This window comes from Apis mellifera, linkage group LG14 (assembly GCF_003254395.2).
Source record: "Apis mellifera strain DH4 linkage group LG14, Amel_HAv3.1, whole genome shotgun sequence".
NCBI lineage: Eukaryota > Metazoa > Arthropoda > Insecta > Hymenoptera > Apidae > Apis > Apis mellifera.
Window position 1 is genome coordinate 7,685,881 of NC_037651.1, and position 26,258 is coordinate 7,712,138.

The 26,258-nt window shown below is 38.3% G+C and overlaps 1 protein-coding gene across 3 annotated transcripts; it reads left to right on the plus strand.

The window, feature by feature from the left end:
* The first annotated feature begins 7,389 nt into the window (after positions 1 to 7,389).
* On the plus strand, positions 7,390 to 25,551 carry LOC410509 (mucin-2). Of its 3 annotated transcripts, XM_026444893.1 has the most exons (8): positions 7,390 to 7,729; positions 15,205 to 15,289; positions 15,762 to 16,412; positions 16,542 to 19,556; positions 19,683 to 19,802; positions 19,895 to 21,853; positions 21,975 to 25,009; positions 25,091 to 25,551. In XM_026444893.1, the coding sequence occupies exons 2-8, from the start codon at positions 15,223 to 15,225 to the stop codon at positions 25,391 to 25,393; spliced, it is 9,150 nt and encodes a 3,049-aa protein (XP_026300678.1). In that variant the 5' UTR covers positions 7,390 to 7,729; positions 15,205 to 15,222; the 3' UTR covers positions 25,394 to 25,551. The 3 variants fall into 3 exon arrangements, with proteins under 3 accessions (XP_026300678.1, XP_026300677.1, XP_026300679.1); XM_026444892.1 differs by having other exon boundaries at positions 16,542 to 19,802; XM_026444894.1 differs by lacking the exon at positions 19,895 to 21,853 and having other exon boundaries at positions 7,398 to 7,729; positions 16,542 to 19,802.
* Positions 25,552 to 26,258: the final 707 nt, after the last annotated feature.

Genomic DNA, 26,258 nt, shown 5'->3' on the forward strand with positions numbered 1-26,258 from the left:
GACGAATAAAAAGATTACGTAACGTGGTCGTTGATAACACTTTGCCCGTCATCGTATGGAAATTCATCGATTTTACGTTTCACGATTTATCTTTAGAAAATATTTTTACGTTCGTTTCGGATTCGATAAAAGATCGTTTCGATAAAACTGTTATCGTCGGGTAATTTTTCATCTTTATCAGTGGGTCGACGATTCCGATTTGATTTCTTTTCTTTTCTTTTTTGCAGAAAAATTCTTCTGGCGAATCGAGATTCGAACAGAATACGAAGGCGTGATACCGGAATGAAACATCATATACGCGAAAAGGAGGACAGCGATCGCGTGTCAAGCTGATGAGGGAGGAATCGCGATCGCGCCTTCTATTCCGCCGGGTAAAAATGCCGGGAATGTTGAATGAATCTTTCAAGAAGGATGGGTCGGTGTACGCGGAATAAATGAATAAAACAACTCCGCAATCTGAGGACTGGTGACACTTTTACCTATAGTACTCGAACGGACGCGTGTCCTTGTGTAGCGTTTATTTTTCCGCACGTTTCTTTCAGGGCCCCGTTACCAGACGCGAACGAATCTCTCGTTTCGATTTCCCCTCCCCTCTCCCAGATACCCGCTCGACACTCAACCGCACGAGGATTATTAGTGGTATCATAATTTCGTGTAATTAATAGAATAATCGATGGATCGTTGGCAATGAACGAGATGCGTTTACTCGTAAAGATGCAATTACCGATAATTAATAGCTAACTTCGTGATTTATGCGGTTGTACGTGAACCGTTTAGGCCACGGTCATATACGAACGTGTTTCAAAAGAGATGGAGTTACGCTATTGTGAGGCGTAGAGCGATCACACGTGCCGTAACAGAACCGATAGTACCAAGAAATCTTGAAGCGGTTTATATAGATTAGGAATTACGATCGATCACGTAATTTTAATCACAATTAAAAATTAACGAAACGTTTTTATATCGTTAAGTTATAAAATTAAGATCGAGTTTGAAACAATGTTTTGATATAAAATTTTCTCCATCGGTATTGAAAACGTTTTCGGATGAACCGTTATTTTCTAAACGTAGATTCTTTCTCGGATGGACATGTCATTGTCCGATGGACAATGAAGCAGAAAATTGGGAAAACAATTTACATACGCCTTGTTCGGCGCGTGAAATGCGAATGATTGCATTCATGCGAAGCGGTGGCCACTCGAGGTTCAAATTCCTCTTAAACGTTCCTCGACCCAAATTCTTTCTCGCGTGATGCATCATTGTGATACTTCGCGATTGTTATCATTCTCGAAATTAATAATTTTGTTATATTTCAACGAGTTCAATCATTAGAGATATAGTTGGAAGATCGAGCTTGAAGGATCGCTCGTTTAATTAAAAATTATAATAATCTTACATTGCTTGGGAAAAATAATTTATTTTTCTCGCAATATCCTTGAACGATTATAATGATTATAATGCTTGGTTTTTTCAATCAGATTTTATTTTTAAACGTGCGGTCTTCCTTGATCATTTATAACGCTCGTTAGTTCATTATCTTTGTTCTTTCCGTATAATTTCACGTGGTAATTGTATTAAAAGACTTATTATCAGTTCGTTAAAACTCGCATTATTTACGTATACACGTACATACACGTGTCTTTTCCAAATAATCTAAAATCTAAGTTCGTTATCTTGTGTTTCCATATAAATATTAATACTACAATGACTTGTACCACGTTTTCGCCAATTATAATCATGTTAGATTATGCGCCAATGATCTATTACATTAATAATTCCTAATTTCGTATACGCTGGCCAAAAATCGACGACGACCTCGACTTCAATGGCTGGCTGACTGCCCGTTTCCTCTTTCCTCAACCTGCTAATTACTCGCGTTTCTAATTCGCAGAGCAGTTTCGCGGTAAAAAGTTTTTTGTTCTCGAGCGCTTACGGCTACCTTTTCGACGTCCAATCAAAATCCCGTCACCGATCTCTCTTCTCTTTTTTCAGATCCAACTTTTGCTTCTCTCGCCGGCTATTGGCCCTTTAAACGGCAATAATCCATCGACGTTTTCGTTTTCGCCACCGTGTAGACGAACCCAATGGACCAGGCCAAAAATGTACACTTGACCGACTGGTCGTGTCGCCCGGACATTATAACGGCCGAACGGTTGCTCATCCATTTGCATATCATGTCCAGTCATTAAGGTAGCAAATTAGGGAGGTAAGAAAATTATTAGTGATTTCTGGCTGATTCACGAGGGCATCTTCTTTGCGCGCCGCTCCGTTCTCAAAGCCTTTAAACTTTTATCGTGATACCTTAAGTACCAGTAAATTTCGTTTTCGCGTTTAGGTGCGAGATGAGATGATAAAATTTCGCGTTATTTTACGAAATTGAAGTAAAGTGATTTCTTGAGACGTTTTATTCGCCAAAAAGAAAAAAAAATTTCCAAAAATATCCAAAAAATGGAGCGAAGACGTTGATTTAATTATTTGTTACACGCTGATAAATAATTTACATTTAAAAAATGTATTTCTATATTGAATTAAAAATTGAATTAATATCGTGTTATAAAAGCGTAAATAAAATAAATATTAAAAAAATTATCTTATATTTTATTGACAATGTATATTATAATCTTGAGATTATATCTAATTAACTAGCTAAATAATATTCCATAAAATTCTAGTTTAAAGTTTAAAAATTCGTAACATTATGGTTTTAATCTTTATATTCTATCCAATTTTACTTTCAATTTTATCTGGATTGTAAATCACGGTTAATTTTTTCCCTCGTAAAAGGAAGCGAAATTGAATTATTTTAAGGTATCATCGATGGTTATTACCTGTCGTATGATCCACTCTACTGAGGATCGTTATAAAACTCGTGCAAGTCATTATCTGTTTACAGCTGCTTCTCCCATACGGTTATTATCTCCCTTAAAAGAATACGCTCCGTAGTCCTTCCTAATTCGAAGGAGTTGATAAAACTTTTTCTTCTTTCTCCCTCTTTCTCGTTGAATTGCCACATTTTCACTCCGCGATCCGGGCTAATAAATAATCGGCTCCTCTAATGAATTCGAAACGGGCAACCACCACTTAAACGCATCTTCAACGCCGGCCCCTGCGGTTTTCTCGCTTTACTCGGAAAGGCTTTCTGATGCAGACCTCATCCGACTACGTTGCGATTAAACGTTGTATTACGATTCCCAACCAGGTTGCTGCGACGCATCAACAACGTTTCGCGATTACATTCGTCGTAAAAAGTGAAAATTCCGTTGAAAAATATCGTTTTTCGATATATAATTATCTCGTAACTGCGATCGTTTATTCTTGGCGGGTGCGTCTTCTTTGGCGCGCAGTAGACCGATGCGAACGTACTCAACCGTGCCGAATTAAATCGAAGGAAGAGATTACTATCCGTGGCATGTTTATTCTTCGCGTTTGAAACGTATATATTTTTATAACTAACTACAAAGACAAGGGCCGAGTACGTTTCACGGTGCAGACATTAATTGCGCTGATTGTACGCGCGTACGTGCGAAGGAACCTGAATTACGGGGTCTCTGAACGCGAAAACGTGTGCGTCGGAGGTGCGCGGAGGTACGAGAACAGAAGAGAAAGAAAAGAAGCGCAAAGAGATGCAAAGAGGCGGTGGTTATTTATAGGTTGCGCCCGGTTTCGAAGCCTTCCAAGCAAGGGTTCCCTCTCGTTTGCACTCCCTGTACGACCGTTTGGCTCGAGGAAAGATAAAAAAGAAGAAGAAGAAGAAAAAAAAAGAAAGGACGGTAAGGAGGATTTATGGAGGATCTTTATTATTCCTCGTCATTACTCGTTCGATGCTCCACTATACCGAGGTGGTAACAGGTGCACACTTTGTTCGCTCTCTGGCGCCTCTCTTCTTTCCCCTTCCCTCCGTATCGCGCGATCTTCTTTCCTTTATTTGCTATTTACAGGAATTCAAGAAAATGGATAAGGAAAATGAGATGGAATTTTTATTCGACTTGGCATTGTACGACGATAGAGTCATCGAGTAAAAAAGAATTTAACGATTCGGAGTAGGATAGAGAAAGAATAGCGTGGATCGTTCCTAAGCAGATCCATTGCAACCCCCATCGGCGTGGTTTCTTTCTTGGCCGATGGAAAAATGTGAAAGACAGAAGAATCGAGTTAGCCGTTTGTAGAGGAATAATTCATGGATCAGGCCTGGTACACGAGGCCTTGCCCAAAGGGCCGCACTTCCGCGCTTTATTCCGATGCTCGTTAATTCACAGACTTTTCCGTGGAATGAATCGCCTCCTCCCTTAGTGGAATCCAAGGTAAAACGACAGCTATAATCGGTTGGACAGGAGGAAAGATTTTTCCTTTCGGACATTTATGGTTACCGAGGGTTGAGATACGGTCCATTGTACACTCTTTCTCTGCGATCGTATATTTTCTCTATGCACGCCGAGATACACCGGCCCTCTGTCTGCCCATTGCAACCGTATTCCACTACCTAGTTTTCTACTGGTGTTTTTACACCGACGACCACTCTGTTATTCCCTCGTTCCTTTGCCACACATTTGATACACAATTAACCACCGTCTCGTTTACATTCGAATGGGGGAAGAAATTTCGTTTCATTGAACGAGCTATTTCCAATCTTCCGAAGATTGTATAATTTTATCTCAAAAATCGTAAAATCTTGTTACCGGAAATCTTTTAAAAATTTTCCTCCTATTTGACCTCCTATAATATCCTCGGTATATCTGTTTCCAATCTTCGAACGAGATCCGAACGAGAGTCGCAATAATAAAAGCAAAAGCGAGTAAAAGTTAAACGAATCTTCTCTCGTTTAGACTCATTCGCCATAATCGCATATTACTAGGAGACGTTTACTAGCAGCCCTGTTGCTTTTAAAATAATAACGTGCACGATCCGAGAAACGAGGGTCCGAGCTGAGGCTTTCGTTTACCGCAATCCCGTACATTTATTACGTTATACTGTTACCATCGGTTGCAAACACGAACGTTATACGCCAAGGCTTCTCTAGTAAGTTCAACGCTTCTATCGACAAGGCGTTGTCCACGACCATCCTTGGATGGCGGAAAGAAAAAAGAGGAAAAGGGTATGCACGGTGAATTCCCACAGGTTGTTGCTTCGTTATTCTGGAATTTGCGTCGTGCGCGAGCACGTGAGAAACAATCGCTGATAATCCATAATTTGATAATCCATGGCTTCTGATCTTGGAGAACGCGAATCTTTTTAAGGAAAATTACGATCGCTGTTTCTCTCTCTCTCTTTCTCTTTTTTTTCATTTCATTTATTCATCGGCAATTTTATTTCTAGAGTTCGATGAACTCTAGTCTATCCTGTTTATAAATCGTTGATTCCTCTCCTAAAACTAGAATTTCGATGAGAATTAATAAATTATCTGCTGAACTTGAGATACTTTTGAGAACTTTGAAAATATTCCAACCAATGAATGAATTTTTTATCGTAACGATTTGGAATAATAAGTAGAATAAATAGAAAGTCAAAAAATCAATAAAAATTCATTTCTCTATTTAAAATAATCTTTATTTACTTTATTTTTTTTTCAATTTTTTTTTCTTCAACTTAATTTTTTATTTCAAACATTTTTAAAAAAAATAAATATATATAATATATAATAAAGTTAAAATAATAAATATATAATAAAGTTAAAATAATGTAAGAAAATTAGCAAAAAAAAAAGCAGACTACGTCTTCGGATCTTTCCATTTAGTATCTGTATAAATTACTTAATTGCTTAAGATACGTTTTATTATCATCGATCAAATTTTTAAGAGCGATTAATTTCTCGAGAAACATTATATTTTTTTTACATATCTCAACGATTAAAATATGTCTAAAGATTTATTTCTTAATTCCTGAATAAACGTACAAATCGATATGCCAAAATTTTTTCAAACGAAATTGACTTAATTAATCGAATAACTACAAATGTTTAAATGAAAAATTATTACAAAAATTTCTTCTAGAAATAAAAATTTTGAGAAAAAGATTTTTTTACGTGATTTAAACAGACACAAACAAGGAAATAAAATTATATTGTATATATATTTGTATAAAATTCTTATCAACGGTCGATTTGTCAAATTAAATATTATTTTAACTTTAATGTTTCCATAAACGAACAAATGATTCGAAAAATAAAATAACGATTGATGGCTCGATTTCCGATAGGCATCGAATTTTTTTTCCAGATCATATATCGATTGAGATATTAATAAAGGAACCAGTTGATGTGTACTCTCGTGAAAAAATAATATGCACCTTTCGTGAAGAAAGAAGAAGGAGCGAAGAACAAAAGAAAAAAAAAAAAAAAGAGAAGCATGCAGATGCAACTTCGAGGACGGGCATGATTTGTAACGATCAGACGGCTCTGCTTCTTGTCACTCCAGATTTATGACGAGATACTGTTTCGTCACGCTTATCATCGTAAACACTGCGAAAAATGTTAATTCTCGAAAAGTATCCAACATTTGGAATGTTCAAAGCTTATAAAATATCCTGTTTATGCAAAATAATTCCAGTGTGGGGGAATTAATTTTTTTTAAAACAAACAGAGAAGTAATCTTAACAAAATGAATCGGAAAATAAAGTATAATAAAACGTTTTTCTTTAATCGTCATATATATGATTTTGTTTATCGAATTTTCCGTACCTCGATTATTGATAATCTAACTACTTAGATAGGAGTAAAACCGCTTTCTTTGAAACGAGTTACTTATATGCATATTTTATTATCTTTGTAAAGATACCACTCTGATAAGCACATTTTATGGAAATGATGTAGAATAAAGAAACTAAACGAGTGCTAATTAAAATATCCCCGAGAAATTTCGATTCACGACACTGGATATGTAATAGAATGTAATAAAACGTATAGAATTATACAAAGATCGATCGTACATATACGGATTATCGATTCTCGATTATTCGTGGATAAAGCTCATCTATATACACAGATCTTTCTCTATTTTCATATCCTCTTTTGGGATAAATGTATTAATTCGATATGCGATGATATTAGGCCAGAAATTATAAGTTAAAAATTGTTATGAAAAGTTTCATATATTTCATTATAATGAAAATATAATTCCATAATAATTCCATAATGCGACATTTAATATTAGATGAATTGGAAATCTAATTACTCGACGATTGTGTCGAACTTAGAGGATCGGATTAGAGAAGGATGGAAATTGTGTGGGAAGGCCGATTCGGAAGGAAAATGGATCGATTTCCTCGAAGATGCGATCTTCTTAATGTAATGTGTAACAGCATCGAGCGTATAACGATCGAAACAGAGTTTGTGCCCCCTTCCACCTGGACGAAGCCACGATTCCTTCTTGCGTATAAGCGCAGACACGCATACGTACGCACATACAAGGGGTACCGATTTACGTAGACGTTGAACACACACACTTGGAAGCCAATTGGAGAGCCAAGACTTGGCCAAGTCTTTATAAGTAGGAGCCATCCGCGTCCTCAGGACTTACTCCCTCTCGAGAACGTGCCACGATCGGCAACCGATTTCCAGAATAGTTCCTGAAAACAGACGTCGACTCGCGCGTCATTCTTCTCGCGGCTTACGAAGGATCGTGGTGCAACAAACGTGGATATTTGGAAATTGGGAAAAAGAGACAGCCGCGAGATGAGGAATTATACGAATTAACGGAGGACTTTCGAAGAGAGATAGTCTTTGATTCTACGCAAGGTGAGTGATTCTTTCATTCGTTCGGTGTCTGTCCTTTTTTTTTTTTTTTTTTTTAACTCTTTCGTTCTGGAAAACATGATTTCTTTTTTTTTTTTTGAAAACAATCGTGTCAGTGTCGAGTGTTGGACCGATCGCAAGTTTTCACAGTGTTATGTACCGTCAGTGATATTTATCGTGCTTTCGTTTTCCAGGACAATATTGTTCCTTCGTAAACACAAATGTTTGATTCTCGTTAAAATTTGTTGTCTTGCCATTTCTCGAGTGAACGTGGATTTATCAGTGTAAACCGCGTTGTATTTCCAAATATCTGTCAACACGATTCGATTCTTCATTGAAAAACGGATTAGCTACGGTATAAACGGTTATGAAAATGAGATTGGTATATATAGGATTTGGAAATCATACTCTTGGATTGAATGATTTACCAAAGGACTTTGAACGCGTTCTCATTGATTCTCTAATTATAATACATTTGATAATTGAAAGTAATTGTAAGACTTCTCGAATTCTTAATTCACTCGTGTTTAGCATTTTTTTTTATGTCTCGTAATAATTCTATAATAACGACGTCAAAATTTAGTAATATCAATATTGAATTATAAGAGTGTGAATCTATAATATTTTTCTTTATTTTTCGAGAATAAATATCTTGTAATTATTCTTGTTTTTTAAAATCAGAGGAGAAATAAATTAGCAACACTCTTTATTATTTTTTAAATCGCGAGAAAATCGAACAATTTTTATTGGATGCCACCTCCAATCTAATCCAAATTACATTGCAAATAAACGGCACGATGCATTAAAAATCGTTTATTAATTAACAATTGAACATCGATACGAGATGCAGGCTTTGGTTTTTTTAATATATTGTCGCTGAAAGTACAAAATTTTTGGTTACGTATAACAAGATTCCCGCGAAGAGTCGAAAACCGGCACGGTGCAAGTACTTTATACATTCACCGGAGTCACGTAACTGTTTTACCGGGTTAGCAGGCACGATTTACAAAAGTTACAACGTGTCGGTGGCCGGACGTGTGCCGGCCGAAAATCTCCAACTCGATTGCCGATTCTCGTCGCATCGGCCACTCGAAAATCGCGAGCTGTATTTGGATCGGGTGAGCATTCCGCCCGACCGGTCGAACCGATTCGTCGATCTTGGCATTGAGTCGTTCCTACAGAAGCCATTCTTCGATGCAACTTGCAACTTGTCCTCGACATTGTCTCGTCACGATCCTCGTGTATCCCGTAAATGGAGCGTTTTCGCAAGGCCGTCTCCAAAATATTTTTGGAGATAGTGTAATCGATTGGCTAACTAGACGTTGTTGAATATAGATAAGAAGGAAGCTGTTAATGCGTAACATGCTTCGTTAAATAATCATCGAGCTGCATCTCTCGAAGGTTATGACTCGTTCAACATTTAGATTCTGTTAATTCTTTAGGCCGCTGAAGGATAGTTTTGCAGAAATGTTCGATCGAAAACTTTACTTTAATGTGTAAAGTTGAAAGATTAAAAATAAAAAAAAAGATTCTTTTCATAAAGAATAGTTTATAGAAACATTCGATCAGAAGTTTTACTTACGCGCAAAGTTGAAAAAGATTAAAAAACGTTAAGTTATCTTGAAGAAGTTTTCGATCGAAATAATTTCGTTGAGATGAGGAATTCTTCGTGTCTTCTATCGTGATCAGTGGGAATTTTTCAAATCGATGAAGTAATGCACGTAGCTTTCAACGAATGTATCGAGGTGCAATAAGTAAAATGCATTATGCACAAGAGACGGATGCACTCGATACTTTTTCATTTGATTTAACGAGCCATTCTTCCCGGATTTTTAAGATAAAAAGTAGGAATCCGCGAAGGACATTCCACTGGCACGGTTCACGAGCCCGGAGAGTGCACCGACAGGTTCGTTTCATTGTCAGGTGCAACAAGAAATCGATTAAAAATGAATCGCGGCATCGAGAAAACTCGAGTATATTGTTTTCTTAATAAGCGAATCGTTTAAGGCTTTTATAAGTCTCTTTTTATTCAACGTTGTACACATTTATGAATTCAAAAGTAGACGCGATCCGATAAAATGACTATTAGGATTGTGAAAGGATTGCGATTTCTCGAAACGTGAAGACTCCATCGCGGAAAACTTTCCATTATTAACGAGACTTTAACAATTGGATTTTTAATTGAAACTTAGCCTTGAAAGATTCCAGAATTCCGAGTTTTCATCGACAAAAGATAAATCCCGTGATTCATATTATTATTTAATGATATTCTCCTTGTAAAGAATGAATCTATTCAATGGCACACCAACATTGTTTCTTATTATTCTTTTTACTCTTATTATTAACTATGATCGGCGATTATACTAATCGATTTCCGCCATCATCTTCCACGTTATTTAATTAACCTGGATAATAATTGATATTGCACAATTCTTCGGAACGATCATTAATAAATTCTCGAAAACATTGATAACGTGAAAAATGAGTTTAATAAACTGTTTTTAACGGAAAAGAAAATTCAATTTTCTTCTCTTTCAATTTTCTCGGAAAACATATCTCGAGGAGCTTAAACAAATTATCTAAGAATACCTTATTAATAGTTCCAAACAAGGAACTATAAATTACATTCGCACGTAATTTATGTCTCTGATTTCATATCTTTGATTTTATTGATTTACACTGACTATAATTACGCTCTATTTACGTCGTCGTTAATATCTTAAAGATTTCTCATTTTCTCGTAACCGTGATCAGAACCTTGAACCTCGTTGGTGGCTCATGCACGATGTATGATAAATCTACGGTTAACGTTGGGACGGGGAGGATTGCGGTCGCGAATAAGGGAGATAATGAAAAAATGAAGAGGACGATGTAAACGGCCCCGTGTGGGAAGGCTTGCACGTGCAATTTACAAGTATCCCTTTAATTGCGACTCGCCATGGATACGATTACCTTCGCCAACGGGCCGTGTTTCTCGTGGATATTATACGAAGAAGGATAGCATTGTCTTCGAATTAGTCTTCGAAACTCGTCGACGATCGTGTCTTTTGATCAATTTCGATGATTGCATCGTTATTGGATGTGATTAGACGAAAGAATTTCCATCGATTTTTCAATGTCTTTCTGTGAAACGAATTAGAAAGATTCGTTGAAAAAAAGTATTGAAAATATCGAAAGAAGTAAGCGTTAGATTTAAATATTTTTAACAACATTTTGTTGAATGGACGATGTAAAAAGTTAGAGGTGTTTGTAATTCGATTAATCCGGTTAATCCGCGCGTCATTCGTGCATCGACGAGGATGCCGATAGAGAGGAGAATAGAGTGGAATTGGTGGGAGAAGAGACGGCCTTGCGACTTTCCATGGCAAGGCTGCACTTATTGCATCGAGCATGCTATCACAACAAACTAGGTTCACTGTACCGAATTGCAGGATTGTTTCCTCGGCAGGGCGCGTTTTATCTTTTCTTGATTACTCTTCTTGTTATTTGTCTACGTATCCCTAGGCGTTATACTTGTTGAACTGGTTCAATCGAGGATAAGTTTATCTTTCGCTTTCGTACTCGACGATGCCTGACTGATTTTTTCTTTTTTCGTTTCTTTTCGCGTCTTTTTTGCCATTTCATCGAATTTTCTCTATCAAACGGCAAACTGGATTTTACCAAGCGTAACGATTCCATTCCAGGAGGAATTCCTCTTTCAAACTGAGACATTTATAGCTTCGAAGAAGAAGTCTGGTCTGGTCGATAGTTTCTCTTCGGATCGAGAAACTGGTTCGATCAAACTGACCATGATTTCCAAGGACGTGCTTCGTTTTTACGTCTTACGAGCTTCGAGAATTTGAGAATATGAGTCGAAGATTCGCGGCGAAGTTTCGTAGCAAAGATCACGAAACATTCTGAACTGAAACGAACTCTACTAAACTTCTTTCGAACTCGTGTCGGTTATCGTGTGGATATCTCTTTTTAATTTTTTTATTATTCGTGAGTGAATTGCAAAGATGACGAGACGGTTAACTGTACGCATCGATTTCCTGAATCGTGAGTCGCGATTCATCGGACAATTGATTTTAATTCGAGGCCACGCGTTTCGAGAAAACAGTTACATAGCTGCATTTTTCTCCTACTGGATGAGCTTTCACTGTGAAAATTGTCACAAATTGTCAAAAAATTGACTTCACGAATCGAAAAAATTATTATTTTCTCGTTGGAAGAATAACAACGTTAGGGAGGAAGAAATTACACGAAACAAATTGCACAAATTAACTTTACGAATTGTACAAATTATTTTTACATTAGTGTACACATATAGAAATTTGAAAAATTTATCAAATACGTTTCGAAGAAGGTTCACGAGTAATTATATAATATTAATTTACATATACGAGCATCAAAAGATCAAGTATTAATTAAATCGTTACTTTGATGATTCGGTTGCAGCCCTAAATTCTTTTGCTTCCGGATACTTTTGGTCCGTGAAATCGTTAAATCACAGACCTCGCGAGAAAATGTACAATTAATGATACCTTTCGAGTTGTTTGCCTCTTTCTAAAGCATCTCTTTACGTTGTTTCGAAGTTAAATTAAGTTAAAAAAAAATATTCAAAATTTTTTACGAATATTTAAAGAACATCCTTGAAGGGAGAATCTCAAGTTTTTCTTTTTTCCATCGTTATACGATCTGTAATTTCTACCATGTAATTTTTGCAACAAAGATATTTCAAAAGCGAATTTAATTGCACGAAAAAACGATGAGATGTATCTCGATCTTGAAATATTTCAAGGTTTCTTCGAGTTATTTTATTCTATTAGCAACAACAGGTGGCAAAATGGCTGGAATGGTTTTATAAATAGGTCGTATAACTTCTTAACGATCTGTTGCTATTCTGTCTTTTTATGTACCTTTGCCTAGTTTACACTGCATTTCGTATTACACATTTATATTCGACACAAATTTATGATCGAGTAATATATTGCTACAGATGCATTGTCGCTGATGATTGAAAAAAATAATTCGTAAGATGTTTCTGACAGATGTTTCAGGAACATTTATTACAATATTCCGGTATAATATATCGATTAATTTTCAATTTAAACGAAATAATATGAATTTTCTTGAAAAATATAATTTTCTTTGATCGCAGAAATATACCAGGTGGAGAAATTTCAAGCGAATTTTTCTTCTTCCATTCTGGAGCATCTGGCCTTCCAATATAACTTTTGAATGCGATCCACGACACATATCCTTTTGTTTTTTGCGCGATTCTCGAGGAATCGGGAACACCGTCGCCACGGGGTCCGATCGATTCGTATTCAAAGCGCGAATCCCGTGTGAACGGGGCTTGAACCCTCGCCGCGCGAAATGTTTCATTCAACAAGGAAAGGTGCTTCACCCAAATCGCACGGGCCATACCTGGTAAATCGAATATCGCGTAAATCTGCGATTAAACTAATCCGCGACCTACGTATGCCGTTTCGACGTCTTTCAAATATTCATAAATAATCGTCTTAAGTCGGATCGAGAAACGGGTTTTTGATAAAACCGATAAAAATCATTTAACAAGACGAAAGGATACGAATAAAAATTACGGCAATTTAAACAATTTAATTTAATTGTTATTTTTTAATATATAATTTAACTTTTCGAGTTAAACTAAAATATACAGAATCAACTATAAAACTTCAAATCCATTTTTGACAACATTCTCAATTTTATCATTGGATCTTTAAATTTTTCGTGTGATATAATAACGTGGTGAAAACCGCTTTTCGTTTCGATTATAAATCAGTCAACTTCAATGCCAAGATCGCCGACACTGACATTGACTGTGACGTTATGTCACCACTCTCTCCTCTTCTTTCATTCCGAGCTCGGAGAGACCGCATTCTCGGATTATGTCACTGTTCATGCAATCCTCTTTTCACTTCAACCAATAGAAAGGAGGAAGGATCACAAAGACGTGGAGCATAGCTCGACCAGATTTACCTTTTTCAACGCACACAGCTTTCTCCATTTCTCCCTCTAACTGAACTTGAACACCTTCCTTCACAGCTTTCGATCCATCACGATCGATTTATTTATTTCGTCTCTCCTTTCCAGGGCTATTTCACGATATGTGCATCTTGACCAGTCTTAAATGGATACGATACGAGGCTGTGCAGCATCGCTGTTGCTTCTGACCAATGATATTTATGACATTCTCTGTATACCTCTCCGTATCCGATATATTCCATAATAGACGATAATTTTGATGAAAGAAACGAAAGAGCATAAATTGCGTGAATGATTGTTTCGAAATCTAATCATCGGCGTTGACTTTTTCAATGATTTATTCTACTCGATCTCCTTCAGTTAAGTAAACGAATGAAACAAAAGAAAAAGATTGTGATAGTATTTCACTATTGATTAATCCAACAAGTATATTTGTATTGAATATAATTCGATATTTGTAAGAGAGGAAATAATACATCTCCGCCTACCTTTGAAATATCTAGCGTTCACAATCCTCGAGTAAGGGTGTAGATTGCGAGTCAAGGTGTCGAGATCGAAGATAGAGAATTCCGAACAAACGGTTTCTTTCCTTGTTTCATCGCCATAAACGCGTAGGAATTGTGAACTCGTGTCGAATTTTATCATTTCAATCGTGTAACGAAATAAATTCATGGAATGATAAGATAATTCATGGAAGAATGTAATTTTTCGATAGTTATTGTTCACCGCATTCGAATTACTGTTAATATTGCGATAAACGATTCGGTAAACTGTTATTGATGGCCAGTAATCGTTGCATTGGCTGCATTCGAAACAATTCGTTTAGAAAAGAATTAAGGAATTTACAATGGAGATTGTAGGGTACTATAGCCAAGACGATATACATAAACATTCACTTCTCGTCTTTCTTATACCGGTTACGAGAATGGTAATTTACATGGTGTTGGTGAAAGAATCTATCGCGTTAAATCATTAAATACGTGTCGAAGATCAATGCTAAACGTAACTGTAAAAGTGAATCAATTATCAGCCGGGTATTCAAATCGTTTGCCTAGCACGTGTAAGTCTATCGAGTAACAGAAAAATCGAGGTCACGGATCGGTTTGTGGAGACGCGATCGAAATGAGAATCGTTTGATCCTGAATCATTGATGATGCCGAGAATTATTCCAACCAAGGTCAGGAGACAGTTAGAATCCTTTGACCGTCACTGATGGGGGAAGAATTGGACGTAGGCCAACCAGGACGTAACAGTGAACTGTGTACGGTTGCTTATATTCGCTTGTTTATACGAAATTCACAACTGAGAAAATCCACGCCTTTTGCCCTAGAAAACAGATTACGTCATGTTCTGCTATCCCGTTAAAACGACAGAAGTTCGAATTGAATCTGAATTTATATGATTATCCTTAATTCATCGTTTGGAAATCGATAAAATTATGATTGATTTTTATTATAGCGTTATCATAATATGGATCGTTTTAATTTCAGACACGCTGAAAAAAAATCATGTGGACAAGCTTAGTAAAACTAGGCTTCCTAACGATATTAATTTCGTCGACATTGGCCGAACCTGGTAAGACTTGATTATTGATTCGAAGTTTGAACAAAAATTAGTTCGAAATATTCATGGTTTGTAGTAAAAACCACATAAAAGATACGCGGTGAAAAAATGCATGAACTATTTATTTTCTTAACAAGCCGATTTGTATACAAAACATGTAATATACTTATCGATTCCAGGTAACTATTCGTAACTATTCGTAATTATTCGTAACTATCATCTTCATTTTTTATTATCATTACTAAAAATATTATTGTTCGCAATAACTTCAAATTAGTTTTACGCAAGATACATAGCTTTGAGTGTATCCAAAAAAGGTCACTAATATAAAATTCTTTATATAGATCATACCACGAGCTAAACTTGAATATTTCTTGAATTGCTAATTTTATAAAGAAAACAAACTTCGAATCGAATTCCGTTCCAATAAAAAGAATCTTTTATATAATTATTATTTCTAATAAATATTTTCAATATTTTATAGACCTAAATATCATCGATTTCTCCAAACTTTTAAATAGTTTCGCGTGTATCGAAGTAGGATATCATGAGGATCCTCACGACTGTAGGATATTCTACAGATGTGTCGATTGGGGATTCGGAAGACCTCTAAGGAAATTTAAATTTGAATGCGCTATTGGAACAGTATTTTCGAAATACAAGGGAAACATATGTACTTTTCCTAGTGACAGCGGACGTTCTGAATGTGGCGGATTAGATGATGGCGGAATAGATATAGATACTACAACAAAGAAAATAATTACAAGTACAACTGCACAACTTACGACTACGACTCAAGTTACGACTTCTATCGAATCATCTGGAAAACCTAGCAATGATCAGGGTCGAAATCAATGCGTTCAAGAAGGATATTTTCCCGATTTAAATGATTGCAGAAAATTTTATAGATGTGTTGATACAGGATCCGAAAACTTCATAAAATATGAATTTGAATGTGGTGTTGGTACTGTCTGGGATCCAGATATAGAAGGTTGCAATCATCCTTGGGCAGTATCACGGGATGATTGTAAAACAGGATCAAACACGGGAAATGATAGTGCCGGACAAGGAAATAATACATCTGATGCTATAACTAAACCAGAAACATCAACTACATCAATATCGGAAAATACAGGTACTTCCATAAAATTAAATATATCTTACATCTCATACTAAAAATTATATTTATGTTTCTATTAAAATTATAAATATATTTATTATTAATTAATTATATCTAACATACCTGAAAATCCTGGCATATCAGAAATGATAGACATATCTGGAACTCCTGGAACATCTGGCACATCTGGAACACCTGGCACACCTGGAACTTCTGGCACACCTGGAACTTCTGGCACACCAGGAACTTCTGGAATGCCTGGAAGTCCTGGCAGTCCGGGCACTCCTGGCACTCCTGGAACACCTGGTACATCTGGAACTCCTGGCACACCTGGAACTCCTGGTACTTCCGGCACGCCTGGAACTCCTGGTACTTCTGGCACGCCTGGAAGTCCTGGCACATCTGGAACTCCTGGAAGACCTGGCACGCCTGGAACTTCTGATATTTCTGGCACGCCCGGAAGTTCTGGAACATCTGGAACTACTGATACATCTGGAACTCCAGGCACATCTGGAACTCCTGGTACTTCTGGTACGCCTGGAACTCCTGGCACACCTGGAACTCCTGGTACTTCTGGTACGTCTGGAAGTCCTGGCACATCTGGAACTCCTGGAACACCTGGAAATCCTGGAACATCTGGAACTCCTGGCATACCTGGAACGTCTAGCACACCTGGAATTCCTGGAACTCCTGGCACGCCTGGAACTCCTGGTACTTCTGCCACGCCCGGAAGTTCTGGCACACCTGGAACTCCTGGAACACCTGGAACTTCTGGCACACCTGGAACTCCTGGCACACCTGGAACTCCTGGCACACCTGGAACTTCTGGCACACCTGGAACTCCTGGTGCACCTGGAACTCCTGGCACATCTGGAACTCCTGGTACTTCTGGCACGCCCGCAAGTTCTGGCACATCTGAAATTACTGGTACATCTGGAACTCCTGGCACACCTGGAACTTCTGGTACTTCTGGCACGCCTGCAAGTCCTGGCACATCTAGTACTCCAGGAACTCCTGGGACACCTGGAACTCCTGGCACTTCTAGCACGCCTGCAAGTCCTGGCACACCTGCAATTTCTGGCACATCTGAAACTCCTGGCATATCTGGAATTCCTGGCATACCTGGAACTCCTGGTACTTCTGGCACGCCTGGAATTCCTGGCACACCTGGAACTCCTGGTACTTCTGGCACATCTGAAACTCCAGGAACACCTGGAACTCCTGGTACTTCGGGCACATCTGGTACTCCTGGCACATCTGAAACTCCTGGCACACCTGGAACTCCTGGTACTTCTGGCACGCCCGGAAGTTCTGGCACATCTGAAACTCCTGGAACACCAGGCTCTCCTGGCACACCTGGAACACCTGGCACGCCTGGAACTCCTAGCATACCTGGAACTCCTGGAACTCCTAGTACACCTGGAACTCCTGGCTCTCCTAGCACATCTGGAACACCTGGCACGCCTGGAACACCTGGCACGGCTGAAACTCCTGGCACGCCTGAAACTCCTGGAACTCCTGGCTCTCCTGGCACACCTGGAACACCTGGCACGCCTGGAACACCTGGCACGCCTGGAACTCCTGGCACGCCTGGAACTCCTAGCACACCTGGAACTCCTGGAACTTCTGGCACGCCTGGAAATCCGGGCACGCCTGGAACTCCTGGCACGCCTGGAACTCCTAGCACACCTGGAACTCCTGGAACTTCTGGCACGCCTGGAAATCCGGGCACGCTTGGAACTCCTGGCACGCCTGGAACTCCTAGCACACCTGGAACTCCTGGAACTCCTAGCACACCTGGAACTCCTGGAACTTCTGGCACGCCTGGAAATCCGGGCACGCCTGGAACTCCTGGCACGCCTGGAACTCCTAGCACACCTGGAACTCCTGGAACTTCTGGCACGCCTGGAAATCCGGGCACGCCTGGAACTCCTGGCACGCCTGGAACTCCTAGCACACCTGGAACTCCTGGAACTCCTGGAACTTCTGGCACGCCTGGAACTCCTGGCACACCTGGAACTCCTGGTACTTCTGCCACGCCCGGAAGTTCTGGCACACCTGGAACTCCTGGAACACCTGGCACGCCTGGAACTCCTGGCACACCTGGAACTCCTGGAACACCTGGCACGCCTGGAACACCTGGAACACCTGGCACGCCTGAAACTCCTAGCACACCTGGAACTCCTGGAACTTCTAGCACGCCTGGAACTCCTGAAACTTCTGGCACGCCTGGAACTCCTGGCACACCTGGAACTCCTGGAACACCTGGCACGCCTGGAACTCCTGGCACACCTGGAACTCCTGGAACACCTGGCACGCCTGGAACACCTGGCACGTCTGGAACACCTGGCACGCCTGAAACTCCTAGCACGCCTGGAACTCCTGGCACGCCTGGAACTCCTGGCACGCCTGGAACTCCTGGCACGCCTGGAACTCCTAGCACATCTGGAACTCCTGAAACTTCTGGCACGCCTGGAACTCCTGGAACACCTGGCACGCCTGGAACTCCTGGCACATCTGGAATTCCTGGTACACCTGGAACTCCTGGCACACCTGGAACTCCTGGCACACCTGGAACTCCTGGCACGCCTGGAACTCCTGGCACGCCTGGAACTCCTGGCACGCCTGGAACTCCTGGCATGCCTGGAACTCCTAGCACACCAGGAACTCCTGCTACTTCTGGCACGCCTGGAACTCCGTGGACACCTGGAACTTCGGGCACATCTGAAACTTCTGGCACACCTGGAACTCCTGGCACATCTGAAACTCCTGGCACACCTGGAACTCCTGGTACTTCTGGCACGTCTGGAAGTCCTGGCACATCTGAAATTCCTGGCACGCCTGGAACTTCGGGCACATCTGGAACTCCTGGCACATCTGAAACTCCTGGTACTTCTGGCACGTCTGGAAGTCCTGGCACGTCTGAAACTCCTGGCACGCCTGGAACTCCTGGCACGCCTGGAACTCCTGGCACGCCTGGGACTCCTGGCACGCCTGGAACTCCTAGCACACCTGGAACTCCTGGAACTTCTGGCACGCCTGGAACTCCTGGAACACCTGGCACGCCTGGAACTCCTGGAACACCTGGCACGCCTGGAACTCCTGGCACACCTGGAACTCCTGGTACACCTGGAACTCCTGGCACACCTGGAACTCCTGGTACGCCTGGAACTCCTGGCACGCCTGGAACTCCTGGCACGCCTGGTACTCCTGGCACGTCTGGTACTCCTGGCACGTCTGGCACTCCTGAAACGTCTGAAACATCTGCAACATCTGAAATTTCAGAATCTTCAAGCACTACTGAATCTTCTGAGACTTCAGCAACATCTACAACACATGGGATACCTGGAATGTCTGAAAGACCAGAATCATCAAATGCGACTTCAAATTCTTCTCAAATCATTGGTATGTTAAAAAATATCCATTATACATAACAGTATTATAATATATAAATATAAAAACATTAATATAATTATTAATTGGTATTACTGGAACAGGCACTACTGCACTTAAATTAACATCTACTCCAACTCCTGGTAATACTGGTACAGATAACAATAAGAGTACACCAAACTCCTTAACAACACTCAGCACGCATGGATTAAATAGCACTGCAACAATAACGTCTACACCAAACACGCCTGGGGAATTTGAAACAACAAGCACACATACTAAACTAACAACGACCACTCTATCCGGATCTTCAATAAGTGCACATCACACACCTGAAACTTCAATCACATCTGAAATTACAATAAATACAGAATCTTCAAGCATGGTTAAAACCACATTCAGTACAGAAACTCCTGCTAGTCCAAAATTTCCAGCAACTGAAGTTGCAGTGACCACAGAAACTCCTGGTAATCCAGAATCTCCACCTACTACTGAAATCTCAGTTAGTACAGAATTTCCTGCTACTTTAGAATATACAGTCATTGAAACAGTGAGCACAAAAATTCCTGGTAGTCCAGAATCTCCACTCACTACTGAAACCAGAAAATCTTCTAACACTCCAGTTACTTCTGAAAGTACAATAAGCACAGAAACTCCAGGATCTTCTATCACTACTGAAGCCGCACAATCTTCGAGCACTCCAGTATTTCCAGTTACTCCTGAAACTACAGTAAGCACAAAAATTCCAGAATCTTCTATCACTACTGTAGCCACACAATCTTCTAGCATTTCAGTACGTCCAGCTTCTACAGTGAGCACAGAAACTCATAGTAGTACAAAATTTTCATCCACTACTGAAACTTCAGTTAATACAGAATCTCCTGCCACTCCAGAATCAACAGTCACTGAAACTACAGTGAGCACAAAAATTCCTGGTAGTTCAAAATCTCCACCGGCAACTGAAGCCGCACAATCTTCGAGCACTCCAGTATTTCCAGTTACTCCTAAAGCTACAATAAGCACAAAAATTCCAGAATCTCCTATCACTACTATAGCCACACAATCTTCTAGCACTTCAGTACGTCCGGTTTCTACAGTGAGCACAGAAACTCATAGTAGTACAGAATTTTCATCCACTACTGAAACTTCAATTAGTATAGAATCTCCTGCCACTCCAGAATCAACAATCACTGAAACTACAGTGAGCACAAAAACTTCTGGTAGTCCAGAATCTCCACCGGCAACTGAAGTCACACAATTTTCTAACACTCCAGTATCTCTAGCTACTTCTGAAGCTATAGTGAACACAGAAACTCCAGAATCTTCTATCACTACTATAGCTACACAATCTTTTAGCACTTTAGTACCTTCGTCTACTCCTACAGAGTACACAGAAACTCATAGTAGTACAGAATCTTCATCTACTACTGAAACTTCAATTAGTACAGAATCTTCTGTCACTCCAGAATTTATATCCACTGAAATCATAGTGAGTACAGAAACTCCTGGTAGTCCAGAATTTTCACGCACAACTGAAATCACACAATCTTCTAGCACTTCAGTACGTCCGGTTACTCCTACAATGAGCACAGAAACTTATAGTAATTCAGAATCTTCACCTATTACTGAAACTTCAATTAATACAGAATCTCCTGCTACAGTTACTAAAACCATGGTGAGCACAGAAACTCCTGGTAGTCCAGAATCATTATTTACTACTGAAGCCACACAATCTTCTGATACTTCAGCTACTTCTAAAACTACAGTGAGCACAGAAACTTCTAATAATTCAGAATTTCCAACTAGTACTGAAACTACAGTTAGTACAGAAATTCCTGTGACTTCAAAAACATTAGGGACTTCTAATACTCCTTATTCCTTGTCTACTAGCACATTTATTACACAAAACATTTCTTCGACTCTTGCTTCTGTTAGTGAGTCTATCAGTAGCAGTGCTTCTAGTTCTCCTATTTCTTCTAATTCATCTCAGTCTGCTGATACTCCTAGTGCACCTAATATATCTGTTACTCCTGGTACTTCTGGCACGTCTAATATTTCTTCAGGTAATGTTATCAATGTTATTTTATGATTATTAGAATTATATATATTTTATAAGTATAATTATATATATGTATATCTTATTTATGAAGATCTTATGTGTTTAGTTATTAATATATCTTTTAGGTATCCCTGGAAGCACAAACGTTCCTGGTACGTGTACTGAAGAAGGATTTTTCCCTGATCCTGAAGATTGTCATAAATTTTATCGTTGTATCGGCAGTGGTTCATCATTTATTAAATACGAATTTTTATGCGGTCCTGGTACTGCTTGGGATTCTATTCTTGAGAGTTGCAATCATGATTACCTCGTTTCAAATTGTAAAGGATCTAGTTCATCCAGTTCTTTGGTCACTTCTTATCCAGAGTCAACCAGTTCTTTAAGCACTACTACAGATCAAGATTCAACTGACCACGATGTTATTATTGCTACTACTGAATCTAGTATATCTAAAGAAACATCTTCATCAACTGTTTCATCTGTTTCTCCTACTACTCAGACAATTGAACCGGGATCCACAAGTTCTGGAACTGTTACAGAGTCAATATCCTATTTACCTCCTGTAAATAATACTGTATCTACTACTACTGCGGCGACCATAACAGTTAGTACATCTTCTGAAATAGAATGTATTCAAGAAGGATTCTTTCCTGATCCTGAAGATTGTCGTAAATTCTATCGTTGTGTCGGTAGTGGCTCAACATTTATCAAGTATGAGTTCCAGTGTGGTACTGGTACTGCTTGGGATTCAGCTCTTCAAAGTTGTAATCACGATTATCTCGTTACTAGTTGTAATGGATCTACGGTCACTACGGAATCAAATTCATCTGAAAATGAAATTAATAGCAATACTAGTCAATCAAGTACATCACAAACAGAAAGTATATCATCGGACAGCACAACATCTTCTTTATTAACTAGTGGTCCATCAGTTTCATCGACACCATCATCTGATGTTACATCGTTGACCAACGTACAAACAAATATTTCAACAATTATTACATCAACAGTGTCACCATCCACTATATTTTCTACAGCTGAATCAAATATTCCTATTACTCAGCCTACTGTGCCATCTTCCACATCTGAAGCAACGAGTTCTCAATCTACAGTATCATTTTCTACTACGTCACTTCCATCTGAAACAAGTACAAACAGTTCTGAATCAATATCTCCAAATATTACAGAATCTGTTTCATACTTGCCACCAGAGAGCAGTACAACGTCTAGCCAAGAAACAACTACTGTGTCATCTCCCATTGCATCTGAAACAACTACTAGTTCTGAATCTACACAATCATCTTCCACCATACCACCAGTATCTGAAACAACTACGGCCAGTTTTGAATCAATATCTCCAGATATTACAGAATCCGTTTCATACTTGCCACCAGAGAGTAGTACAACGTCTAGCTCAGAAACAACGACTGGATCATCTTCCACTGTATCTGAAATAAATGCAACTAGTTCTCAATCTACAGAATCTTCTTCTACTATATCTGAAACAAGTACGATCAGTTCTGAATCAATATCTCCAGGCATTACAGTATCCGTTTCATATTTGCCACCAGAGACCAGTATTACACCAACATCAGGAACTACTATAACCAGTTCATCTTCTGGAACAGTGCAATGCTCAGAAGAAGGTTTTTTCCCAAATCCGAATGATTGTACGAAATTCTATCGTTGTGTATATTCTCAAAATGGATTACAACGATATGACTTTAACTGTGCACCTGGTACGGCTTGGGATCAGACTCTTCAAACTTGTAATTATATTGACCAGGTAACTTCTTGCTCTTCAGACAATAAAGATCATGTTCAAGGATCTTCAAGCACTTCTGCAGTATCTGATTTAACAACACCTAGTAGTTCTACTATTACTAGTAGTTCTACTATTACTACTATTAGTTCAATTACTAACAATACACTAATTCCTACAAGTACGAGTACAACGGAAGTACAATCATCGAGTAGTGAAAGCTCAACTTCTGTATCTTCAACTTCTTCGGTATCTTCTACAGAATCAAGTATTTCAGACTGTACTTCGAAAAATCCTAACAATATTATAGTTTGTAACGAACCAGGTTTCTATCCGCATCCAACACAGTGTAACAAATTCTATCGTTGCGTCGATAATGGGAATGGTTTTAACGTATATTATTTCGATTGTGCACCTGGAACTATATTTGATCCTAGCATTAATGTATGTAATTATCCTGAATCAGTCTATCCTCCAAGAGATTGCAAAATACCTACAACAAGTCCGTCTACTAGTACAGAACAAACAACATTTTCTACTGAATTTACAACGCAGTCGATAACAACTGAAGAAATTGAATCTACAACTTCATCTTTGACACAAACGAGCACAACTATAGAATCAAGTACGCAATTTACTTCTGAATCAACAATAGAATCTACATCTGAAACAACCTCTGAATCGTCTACAATTGAATCAACATCTGAATCATCGACTTCAGAATCCACAACTGAATCAAATTCAGAATCTACATCTCAAGTATCAACTGAATCTACATCTGAAATGAACACAGAGTCTACATCTGAAGCAACCACTGGATCCACTTTTGAAACTACTACTATCTCTGAAATAACCACAGAATCTACATCTGAATCAACTAGTGAATCCACGACTCAAGCAATAATCACAGAATCAACTTCAGAAACTATTACAACTGAAGTAAGTACAGATTCTACTTCTAGTATAACGATAGAATCAACCTCTGCAGGAACTACTGAAAGTAATACGGAATCCAGCTCAGAACAAATTACTGAATCCACTGAAATATCAACGACTTCAACGACAGAATCTCAAACATCTACTACACAAATATCAATTTCTACCATGGAACCTTCTATTCAAACGCCATGTCCAATCGGAAACTTAACTGACGAACAAATAGCACTAATCTGTCCAACAGGTTTCCGAAGACATCCAAAATACTGTAATCTATTTTATCAATGTACCATTGAAAGTAATATGGAGATAAACGTACTTGTATTAAGCTGTCCTGAGGGAAAAATTTATGATGAACAAAAAATGCAATGTTTGTCTGAAAGTAAAGCCAGTAAACCTTGTATTGGTACTAAAGCAATTGGTAGATTTTATAGAAGATTGGAGAAGAGTGAAGTATCTCCTGTAAGTATACCATTTTAAATAATTTGATATATATATAAGTTTATATGCATTTTATTTAAAATATATATGTTTCAATTTTAGATAAAGGTGTCGAACGAATCACTTTGTCCGGAAGAAGGTCATTATCCTTATAAATCAGGTTGCAGCAACATATTCTATAATTGCAAACGAGATTTCAATGGCAATCTTCAGGCTTACATGTACAAATGTCCAGAAAACTACTTGTATTGGTCGGTTTCGAGAAGATGCGAACGTACTATACAATTACCAATGTGTGCATTATTTGCGCTTGAAGATAGTATTGAGAATTGGGATAAGAAATGGAAGATTCCAGTAGAAAAAATTAATTTGTCTGCCAGAAACTTAAAGTTTATAGATTATTAAAAAATATTTTCTTTATCTCGATAGAAAGTTTTAATAGTTCGAAAGGACAGTAAACTCTCAGGATAATTTCTGACGTTATCTTGTTTTATAATTATATTTGAAGGAAAAATATTAGAATATATCTATACAACATGGCTACGGAAGATTTCATAAAAAAATATTCAAATCTTCAGCAGTCATCTTGTGGCAATTAATTAGTCTATATCGATTTATGTATAGAAATTAATTCGTAATAATTATTGAAAAATATAATTAGAATTTTCTTACGATTTTTCGCTATGAAATCGTAAAATCGTTGGAAAATCATATATTGCGAAAATTGGGATTTTTGGTTGAGGGACTTGTATGCAATATTCAACTGTATTCAGTAATTTGTGATACATATTTGAACATTTTTATACGATTACGTATTCATAATTTTATAATAACACTTTATTTTAAAACGCTTTATAACATAATATGAAATTTTATATGCATATAGAGAAACCTTAGCACCATATTCTGAATACAGTACAAAATTAACCTTGCAAAGATAATTTTGTATATAATTATATATCAATTATTCTAATTGTTCCTTCCTTTATATAAAACATTTCATTTATTATCTTTATTTCTTTCTATAATTTTTATATTTATAGAAAGATATCTATGTTAAAGTATTACTTATTTTAAATAAGTAAAAAAAAGAAGTGTTACATAATGCGTTTATTACAATTTAGTGATAAACATGAAGCATTTCTAGAATTGTTATTGAATGTGTATAAATATTGTGTGTGTCTGTATTAGATTTTTTTGCAAATTGATATCAATAAATAAATAAATTTTTTGATGAAGTAGAGAAGAGTTTTGCAATTTTTTTTATTTT

Excerpts from the sequence above, each read along its gene's own strand:
- LOC410509 (XM_026444892.1), top strand. The coding sequence starts at position 15,223 with ATGTGGACAAGCTTAGTAAAACTAGGCTTCCTAACGATATTAATTTCG. Across the intron at positions 16,413-16,541 it reads ATCAATATCGGAAAATACAG|AAATGATAGACATATCTGGA; the intron begins GTACTTCCATAA and ends CTGGCATATCAG. Across the intron at positions 25,010-25,090 it reads AGAAGAGTGAAGTATCTCCT|ATAAAGGTGTCGAACGAATC; the intron begins GTAAGTATACCA and ends TTTCAATTTTAG.